This window comes from Corvus brachyrhynchos, unplaced genomic scaffold, assembly GCF_000691975.1.
Source record: "Corvus brachyrhynchos isolate BGI_N302 unplaced genomic scaffold, ASM69197v1 scaffold92, whole genome shotgun sequence".
NCBI lineage: Eukaryota > Metazoa > Chordata > Aves > Passeriformes > Corvidae > Corvus > Corvus brachyrhynchos.
Window position 1 is genome coordinate 4,748,669 of NW_008236973.1, and position 10,595 is coordinate 4,759,263.

Genomic DNA, 10,595 nt, shown 5'->3' on the forward strand with positions numbered 1-10,595 from the left:
GCTCGCTCCGGAGCGCCCCCTGCAGCCGCGGGGGAACCATCGCACCTGCCCTGCTCACCGGGAGCCGCCAGCGCCCCTGCCGGCTGCGAGCGGAACTGCACCCGAGGGGAAAGGGCCTGACAGCCGAGAAGGCTGGCACTGGGTTTGTGATTGTTTGCTGTTACTGCCATAGTTATTGTTGTTTGTTTGACTTGTTATACACATATAGATACATAATAGTAAAGCACTGCTATTCCTGTTCCTCCTGTCTTTGCCTGAAAGCCCCTTAATTTCAAAATTATAATAATTCGGAGGGAAGGGGGTTGCATTTTTTTTCTTCCATTCCAAGGGAGACTCCTGCCTTCCTAGGCAGACACCTGTCTTTCAAACCAAGACATCCACCAAATTACTCTCTTCGTTGCAGTTTGCTATCATGTTGGTTAAGCACTATTTCCCCTTTGTAAATCCACGCTGACTACTCCTGATCACCTTCTTATCCTTCATGTGTTTGGAAATTACTTCCAGAATTAGTGTTTTCCTCACCTTCCCAGGTGAGACTGATCAGTTTGAGGTTGCCAGATCCTCCTTCTTGCCCTTCTTGAAAACAGGAGTGATGTTTGCTTTCTTTAAGACTTCAGGAACGCCTCCCAATCACCACAACCTTTCAACCAAAAGGGACCTCATGATGACTTCAGACAGGTCCCTCAGCACTCCTAGGTACATTCCATCAGAACATATAGTTTTACACAGGTTCAGTCCATTTAAGTGTTACCTAACCTGGCCCTCCTCCACAGAGGGTAAGTAAAGTACTCTTTGCTCCAGACTTTCCCTCTGGTCTTAGGGACCTGGTATTTCTGAAAGCCAGTCTTACCATTAAAGACAGAAGCAAAGAAGGCATTGAGTACCTCAGGCTCTTCTGTGTCCTTTGTCACAAGGGACCCTACCTCATTTAACTGTGGGCCCATGTTTTCCTTGGGCTTCCTTTCGCTATTGAGGTATTTGTAGGCTCTTTTCTTGTTGCCCTTCACATTTCTTGCCAAACTCAACTCCATTAACATTTCCCACCAACATTAGTGAGGATTTTAGGAGGAAGCATTGGTACAAGGATCTAGTGCTGCTATTAATTAACTGAACAGCAATGCCATGGTTGAATTACTGAAATCATCATGAATGAACCCTCTGAATGCTAAAAACAAACAATAAAAATCCAAAGGCAAGATGGTATCAAGCAGATATCTGGCAATACTCTCCACTCTCATTACTACTTTCATTATTACTGTCATTAGTTTTCAAAAAATGTTTTTGAAATCACAGTAGTCCCATATGGCACTACTTCTCAACTAACTTAAACCACTAACTTACATTTCCATCTTATTTATGAAAAAGATAAGAGAGAACTTACTTTCTTTACAGAACATGAAGAATACAGCTTCCAAGGCAACTGCAGAACCTGCCTTTTTGCCCACCAAGACAGGTGAAAAGGTTACAGAGCTGTAATACTTCCAGGCTGATGATAACACTAATCACATCTTTATATCTGCCAGAGCGCCTGCACTACCATGAGTGTTATTCAGGGCTAATTTAGTTGGCAAAGAAATGCCAGATTACTAATTCATATGGCAAGACACATATCGGTTCATTTCTGTCAAAAATCAGCCCAAGTGCTACTACACTTCTAACATGAAGACAACTGTGTTGGCAAATTCATCCTCTGTGGGAATTTCTACAGCAGCTGGTCTTTGAGAAATGCTCAGTTAAAACAAGGCTGATGGCTGCTGCTTGACAAATCAATTCAGAGGTGACAAATATGGGGAAAAAATATCACAGAAGCAACTGTGAGAGCACTGCAGAAAATTTCATGTTGCCATTAGTCAAGGAGCAGTCAAGCAGTGAAACAGCAATGTAAAGCTATGCACTTTTCTTAACAATCCACAAGAAACGAGATACTATTTTCACAATTATCTAAAAATCTGAAATGCATTTTTCTTCTTCTATATGACAAAATACAGTAATAAAAAATCGTAATTGTCAGTAAAGCAGAAAGAACGTATTCAAATAAAAGTATCAGCTAAAAATATCTTTGAATTAACTTATCAGTACTCCATATTAGAATTTTTTTAAAGGACCCATCAACCAAATACCAAAGAAACCATTTACCTGTGGCAATGCTGCATTGTATTTACCTCTACAAAGTCACTATCAAAAGAATTCCTAAGAGAAAGATTCAGGAAGACTGCAGTCAGACAGCCCTAATAAAACTCTCAAAATAAAAGTCACTTAAAAAAACCCCATAACCTACTGCTGCTAAAATGGGTCCTTAAACACCAAATTTCTCTTGCAAAAAAACAGGTTTATTTTCCTACATTTAGGCTATTAAGGTAGAGCCTCTTGTTTATATAAAAAAGACACGCAAAATCAAAGCTGTGCCTACCTTATCAAAGGTCTCTGTCATTTTTCGCATGACATCCTTCTTGTGCAAACTTTGAAACATCTCTGCAGTTACCATGCCTAAAAAAGTAGTGTTTTAAAAAGAATTACTGACAACTCTACAACATTATTCAAGTCCAAACCACAGTAAGGACTTTATTAAATTCAGAAACACCAAAGAAAGAGGAATTCTGTTTTATATGTGTACATTGGTACGGGCAACATTATTTATAAAGAGACACACAAATTAATTGATAGGAAGAAGTACTGATGAACCAAAACTGAAATTCACATTAGAGAAGAATGCTCTGTACTGTCTGGAAAGGCTATTTTCTCTGTTCTTTTATTTACTTCAAGGACTGACTAAAATTTTGCCCACTGCTAGTCAAAAACCCCAAAGTATTTCCCATACGAGAAGGCATATTAGACAAAGACCTAGAAAAAAACTGAAGTGTAAAAGGTACATTTCTAGCTGCTTAAATACACTCAGAAGTTTCAAACTAACAGGACAGTTTTCTTCAAACTCATACTTGACATCCTGAAGCACTTCACTAGCAGACTGTCCCCAGAAGTCAGTGCCCCAATGTTTGTTATGAAACAGAAAGCTTCATAACCCCCTAGTAAAAGCAACTGCAATGGAGCAAGAGATTGCTTTTCTAGCCACCAAAGCAGGGAGCTGAATTTGCTAGCTGCTTATTCTCAAACAAAGATACAAGCAAAACAAAAGATACCAGGAAATATAAAACAAATGGCAACTGAAACACTGGATTTTAATTAGAACACTCATCAAAAGCACTGTCCCTATGTGGGGATTCTGCAAAGCAATGTGACATGCCACTTCAGAAACCTGACCTTGCAAACCTTGTTCAAATACAACTCTCAGAGTTGGAATGCTGCAAGCACAGCGTCAAAGAATTTAACCAGCAGCATTCTTCTCTATTTCGCCTGCCCATCTGGAGTTCGTCTTAACGAACAATACAGATTACAAGTACACGATTTACTGGAGAGAAAAACTCCATTTCAGAAAGCACACTTCAGACTACTCTCACACACAGACAGTGGAAAGGGCTATGAAAAGGGCAAATTACCTTGACAGCCTGAGCACTGAATGAAGAAGTTGATGAGATCCAGAAGTGCCACATTCCTGTCTTGTTTGTAAGCTTCAATCCAGTCAACTACTACAGACTAGAACAGATTAAAGAAACTCATTAGTCAGGAAGTGAACACAGTTTGCTGCACTCCACTGAGCATACCCATAATAAAGACAAAAACGAACATTGCTCCATCTCCATTAAATTACAAAAACAAGAATAAACTCCAAGCAATTCTGTCCCATATCTAATAGTTCTAAAGACTCTTTCAAGTCTTAAACTGCTTTAGACAATGTTGCCTTTCACAGATGCTTTGCTTCCTGTTAACAGGGAAAATAACCACAGTTTTAATAAACGTAATATAAAAAAAAAACCTGTCCTCCTGAATTCTTGCTAGCACTGAAGAATCAGTTTAATCTAAAAACAAACAAACAGAACAAAAAATCCACACGCACATTTAGCCTCTGCACCATCTAATAATTAGTATTATACTAGCAATTTATCCTGGAAGTTCTCTTTTTCGCTAGTACTTGATTCGTGCAGTAGGTTTGAAACAGTTCACATACTACACATAAGCCAACAACAACTCCAAATTTCATCTGTAGGGTGGTACAGCCTACAAACTGTAAGCGACATGGATCTCCTGGGACAAGCCATCCAGGCTTCAACCCACCAGTAGTTGCATACACATCGAATAAATTCCAGCAGCAACAGAACTCAAGCTCTGCTGCCTTTCCAAGACCTTCCCATGATGGCTGGCACAGTAGAAGCCAAGCTCTTCAGGCAGCTCTATTGAAGTTAACACAGCTGTAGCACAGCAAAAGCCATCCACACAAATATCTTGGAAAAATGAAGGTTTCGCATCCAAAATATGAATGTGTGCACACACACACACACACTTTGCTTACAGACACTACACACTAGAGACATATGTATAGCTCTATCAAAAAACATCTGGGTCTCCAGATTTTGATACACATATACAAAGACAATATATACGTGTGCTCACAGAATATGGGGAGGTGGGCTTCCTCACATTGAAGAAAGTTGTTAACTATATGGATGCACAGGGAACCTGGCTATTATGCAAGCTGCTGGCAAACTGCATTTGCACAAAGGTAAAAGAAAAATATCAAAAGGCAAGCACAAGGGGGGGGGGAAGTTTAAAAAAAATAGGAAAGGCCTGATTTTCAGAATCCTGGACAACAAAAATTTGCTACTGATGAATTTTTTCTTCATTTTTTTAAATAACTAACTATCTTTTTGTATGTTCAGGCATTGCTTTAGGAAGATCGGTTTAGGTACAATTTCCTTCCTCTTTTTAAATATCTGACAGCTACCTTTTCACTAATTTCTTGAAGTTGCAAGATGTTCTTTCCAAGAGCCATGCTCACAGCAGTTTTCCAATCAAACATGTTTCTTCCCCACCTAAGCCAAAATTTAAATGTTCCACAGTATAAATAACAGAAATGACCACTGTTTATCCATCCTCCCTCCACCAAGTGCTTTCAGAACGCAGTGCTAGGAATACCTGCATGGCCTGCTTCCCCATGCTAACCACTTCAAACAAGGTAACTGCCTCAACCACTTGGCCATTCTGCAGCTGGCTCACTCTTCTGTTACCAGTAGAATTCCTCCTTATGTTTTCACACTGTTCTCGGACCTTCCGCTTCTCTCTCTGAAACGAGACAAGTAAACAAAGCATGTGAGAAAACACAACACACAACAGATACAAGTTTATTTTGCTCTTACTGTAATAATTTCCTCAGGCTGCTCAGTTATGCCCCAGGGGTCCCAACAAATCCTTACCAAACACAACCATACTAATAGGGAATGAAAGAAAGGATCTAACAGTTTGAATTTTTTCTCTCAACAATGAGTTATAACCATAGCAAGACATAACAGAAAAGAAGCTTCTGTACAGTTGCACACTACCCAGAAGGCAATTTTCAGTGACAGCTGTCAGTTCTGAAGAATACAAAGCAAGCACAGAAGCTCTTCTACATCTTTTCACTCATAGGTTAAACTCACTACCTACAAATTAACATCAGCTGCACACAAAGCACAGCAAAGGAAAAGCACATGCTGAAATGAGCTGACGGTTCAAAAGCCAGCCTTGAGGCTCTGCTGCCAATGGAATTGGAGGGTCAAGCTGTATCCAGTAACTAGCTTTTAGATGCACTGTGATTGTGGTATGTAATACCCCATTTTGTAGCAACTGAATGAGACACAAAATAAACTCCACAATTGAAAAGAATTAAAACTTTTAAAAGCTTTAAAATTGACTTACTGGTGTTTTCAGGTTACCATTTCTCACACAGTTGCCATTCTGCGCAGCAGACTCTGGCACAGTCTCATCATGGACAGCATTCTCTCTAAGGTGTAACAAACATGTTGAAGGGGTTAGCAGTCAGTACACAGAACTACACACTTCGGGACAAAAGCAGAAGAAAATAAAAGCAAACACGTGTATTTTAGTATTTTTAATTAATTGTTTGGAAGTGGTGACATTTTGTCACTAAAAACCAAACAGCTAACTTTCAAAGCACAACAGAAATTTGGGGCCTTTTTCAGACTATTGGCTTTCCTTTAAGATATGCAGATAATTAGAAAACTAGCAAAGCTATCAAACATATCAAGGAAGTATAAAATAAGTAAATGAAACAGAAAGCTAATGTTGACTTAATGCAGCCTTTGTTGACTTAAGAGCTTTGCACTATGAACCAATAACACAAGTATGCATTCACCCTGTGGGTGCCCTAAGCTAAACAAGGCAGTAACATTTGATGGGCATTTGAAGGGCAACACCTAAAATGAGAGGAATAAATTGTTTTATTTTGCTTATAAAACATGCTGAAGAAAAAAAGACACATAAAAAACTTCACTTTCATGTCATTACTAACATCATGGAGGAATAATTTTATAAAAAAAGATGCACCTTCTGGGAGATCTGAAGCCATACATTTATCTGCAATGAAACCATGCCATTTTTCATCAATCCCAATGCTAACACTGTGCTTTGCCAAAGGTCATGTTTGAGTAGACGAGCTGGATCCCACTTGTGCAGCAGGTCCAGTACTGGAAGCTGGCTGCAATGGCCTCCTTTTAAGCTACAGTGGCCAGGACATGAAGCCAGTTGACTTGTACTACAAGAAGGCATAAAAAGAAAGTAAATATGAGAGTGTACAATTACTTCTATTTTCGTGATACTACTGCAACAAGAGAGTGTACTAACACAAGTGACCACTTTACAAACAAAAACCAGTGTATTACACTATCAGATGCAGCCTACTCTCCAATATCCAGTGCTGGCTAACACAGATGGAGAATTAACTGTTCTATGGATGCAGAGACAGCTCAACTCCACCTAGGTTTATCAATGCCAGATAAGCATCTTCTTCCCAAGATTTTGCAAAGCAAAATCTGAGACTGAATAGCATTAGCTGCAGGACCAAGATCCTGATGTTATTTTGTTGGTAAGAGCAGAGAGAAGTTTTTATTTAAACATGTCTCTGTTTACTTTTTCGATCTATTGAGGCACTTCAAGAAGTGATGTAGAATGAGGCTTCCAAAGACTCCTATAAAAATTCTATATAAATATAAAATCGCACAAAAGTATGTAAAATTTCTAAATACAATGCTTACCTTCCCTACAGAGAAAAGTCCCATGAAAGTTAAATTCCATTAATTACTTGTTGTAGAAAAGTTCAAAATGTGCCACAGTGTTTGATAGGTGGAAGCAAGGAAAATAATTCAGGATGAACCAATCCTTATACCAGCTGTCTGGACTTCTGCATGTGGAGGGTGGGATAAACTATAGCTCCCAGATGAGTCAGCATTCTATACGGAATCATTCACAAAAGTTTTCAAATGTCTTCTTTGATTTAAAATTGTGAGCCACTGAGATTAAGTATTCCAAGTACCACCAGAGATTTCCTCGCTGAAAAGAACAAACAGCAAGGGACAGCAATACGTATTGCTTTTCTGATGCCAGTTTGCTCTTCCCAGATTCTTCTACAGACCACAAAACCAAAAAGAATCCAAACATGTTTGTCAAGGAGCTGTTTCTCCTATGTGTTTAAATCCTTTCACTCTTGATTTCAAAGCAGAATGCAACACTGTGGGGCTGGACTAACAGGTACTTACTTGCACTGTTTCACTGGAACTACAACTCAGGTGCCAGCCAGCACCATAGTAACATGGGTTACCAGTTTCTGCATTGTACCTCAACATAACACTCAACACACCTTCAAAACCTTTTCCTGAATTGTTTACAAGTACTATTTAGCAACTTACTCCATCCCATAATGAAGATAAATGCATTGCATTTGATTATAGAAACTATATTTGAGTCCAAGTTGTTTTAAAACACTTAAATAATTCAAAAATCAGAACTGCTGCAGGACAGTTCCGTCAAGGACTTGTCTGATCACGTACTGCCTTTAGTATCTCTGTCTAGAACACGCTTCTTTGAAGGTTTAATTCATGCCTCTCTTTCCCAAGAACATCCTCAAGGACAGCACTCTGGACAGTATCTACTGGCCTTGTGCTATTTGCTTAGTCTCTTCTGTCAGACAAAATGTACTTGTAGCAAAAGGGGCCCAACAAAGTAAGGAAATGCCTGGCATATGGAACAGCATGTTACCAAAGCTCAGCAAAATCTGCAAGAGTGGGAAGACCACAGAACTATAGTCCCCTCAGGCTGGGCTACCAACACCAAATGAAACTCATCTGGGGTGAAACCTGTTAGAGTAACTGTCACACATGACACTAAACATCCATCTTAAACACTCAACAAATTTAACTAGGCACCAAATGCTAATATTAATTAGTTTCTGAACTGATTTGGTTACCAGTGCATTGCAGCACATAGCTATGCCCCGGGAAGCACTGGGCAACAACAGACAATTTAGACAAAAGTAGTTGTTTTTTAAAATCCAGATACTACTTATAGTCATGTTTCTCCTTTCTCTTCTTTTTTTTTTTTTTTTTTTTTTTTTTTTTTTTTTTTTGGTAGCTTTTAATACTGTCATTTCCAGTAAGGCTATTCATAAGGCAGGCACAAGCACTTGCAGAAACTAGACCAGCACCTAGAAACTGAACCCCTTGAAACCACTGAGCAATTAAACAGGATATTTAATGGAACTTTTATTTGCACAACTACATTTCTGTTGAAGAAACTGTTAAAAGAATTAAGACGTCCTCTTATCTTCTTAAGCAAAATAGAAACTACTCTATCTAGTTGAGGAAGACAGAGGGATCACTTCTGCAGCAATCCCTATACATAACTCCATTTAACATCTTTTCAATTATAGGAGTGCAACGGTAGGTTTGACAAATTTTGAACTAGCTGAGGTTTTTTTCCTCCCCTTGTTATTCTACACCATGTTGAGCAGTTCTGCACTCATATATTCACTGCCTCATGCACTGGAAGAAACAGGTCTTACCCATTTACTTTGCTTCCATCAGCAACCAGCAAGGAAGCATAAGCAGAATACCATTTCTACTTCCACCTTTATACCCTGTTACATATGGCTCAGATACTCATTTTTACCTTGTGTTCCTGCCACAATATGGTCCTTTCACTAGCACTTGAAATATTACTGATAAGATAAAACACTTGAAGCAAAAAGGAAGCCAAGTGCCACATCTAATCCTCAGACATGATACTACTGTGATAACTTCTGAATTCAGTTTTCTTAATAAACATTTAGAACAGATTTGGTGACTCAAACTTGAAAAGAAAACTACCTCTTTACCAAGGAGGTAATATATTCCTTCTGCTGTGGGACAGGAACAATTAATCTATGTTACTGAAAGAATCCTACCTGTACATTTTTAAAATTATAAATTTCAAAACAACTGATTCATCTTTTAGAAGCAACATAAGAAGCTCCAATAAGCAACTGCCATGTGCCTGCCTAACACTTCTGAAGCTAAAAGGCTGGTTTCAGATGAAACATACTGGAAAGGACATATGGGAAGCTACACATGTCATCATAGGCTACAACTCTCAGCTTTCATTAGAGCACAGTGAAGCAAAATATGTGGAGCAAATTGGATCAGAAGGTGACAGGATCAGCAAAGACTGGACTGCAATGAGTTCAAAGCACACAACACTGGACATCTAAGAAGCTGCACTCTTTGAAACCAAACAAGACATACCCAAATGTTTTAACTTTACCTTTTAATCATGTATATTTATTCTAGTAGAACTTCTAATTACCATTGTCAGCGCATGACTGACAACGATATGAATACTTTAGATCATCTCAACTGATGACTGAAAAATACATTATAAAAGGAAGAAGACTTGATGGATCCCTGATAAAAAACAATATATAGAGAAGCAATGCCCCCATCAATGCCTACAGGGAGCCTACAGACTACTTAGCGCTCTTCCCCCTCAGCATCCCCAAATTCCCCACTGAATGGAGCACATGCACTCACAATTAATCAGCCTTTTTTTTTGAAGGCAGGTTCATTTCCACTGAGTGAATAAGGCACAGAAAAGCTTGTAAGACCAACGTCCCTGTCAAACAGCATTAAACACTACATTAAGAAAATGCTAAACAGTACATAAAAGGAAATAAAATGAAGATGTTAGTAAAAAAGCACAATGCACAGCAAATCCGTTTTTTCCCCTTTCCACCCAAGACGACAGACTGTAGATTGCCGCGGTATCTGCAAGGCACAAACCCAAGGGACTGCACCCTAATTTACCAATAGATTTTATAGGCAACCTGTGCCGGGTCTTACTTTTGGCTGGGAAGGTTACTGGCTGCGTTGGGCTCGGCTATCATTTCCGCTACATTATTTCAGCAGCACAAACAAGCCGACACGACCTTCTGAGGAATTTTCACCGAAATGGAGAGTGTTAAAAACTTAACAGCTCTTCGGCTTTAGCGGGCGGAACAGCGGCCGAAAACTGTCAAGAAAGGTACACAAAGAGACTAAATTCCAAGCAAACCAAAGCAGAAAACAGCCCCCCTCCCTTTCCCCAGGGAGCAGGGGAGGATGAATCAGAAAGAAATTAAACCTACCGACACCGCCGCCGTCCTTCCCGGGCGCTGCCCGGCGCGGCTGGCCCGGGCCCGG

The 10,595-nt window shown here is 39.5% G+C and overlaps 1 protein-coding gene across 2 annotated transcripts in view; it reads right to left on the reverse strand.

The window, feature by feature from the left end:
• The window catches only part of LOC103611772 (cohesin subunit SA-2), a 61,642-nt gene extending 51,047 nt beyond the window's left edge, over positions 1-10,595 (reverse strand). The window contains exons 1-7 of one of the 2 annotated variants that reach the window (XM_017728572.1): positions 10,541-10,595; positions 10,257-10,425; positions 6,436-6,643; positions 5,788-5,872; positions 5,029-5,175; positions 3,495-3,591; positions 2,411-2,487 (exon numbers count right to left, since the gene is read on the reverse strand). In XM_017728572.1, the coding sequence (XP_017584061.1) occupies positions 2,411-2,487; positions 3,495-3,591; positions 5,029-5,175; positions 5,788-5,872; positions 6,436-6,461 (432 nt within the window). In that variant the 5' untranslated portion in view covers positions 6,462-6,643; positions 10,257-10,425; positions 10,541-10,595. The remainder of the gene's footprint in view (positions 1-2,410; positions 2,488-3,494; positions 3,592-5,028; positions 5,176-5,787; positions 5,873-6,435; positions 6,644-10,256; positions 10,426-10,540) is intronic. The other variant, XM_017728571.1, reaches the window with a different exon arrangement.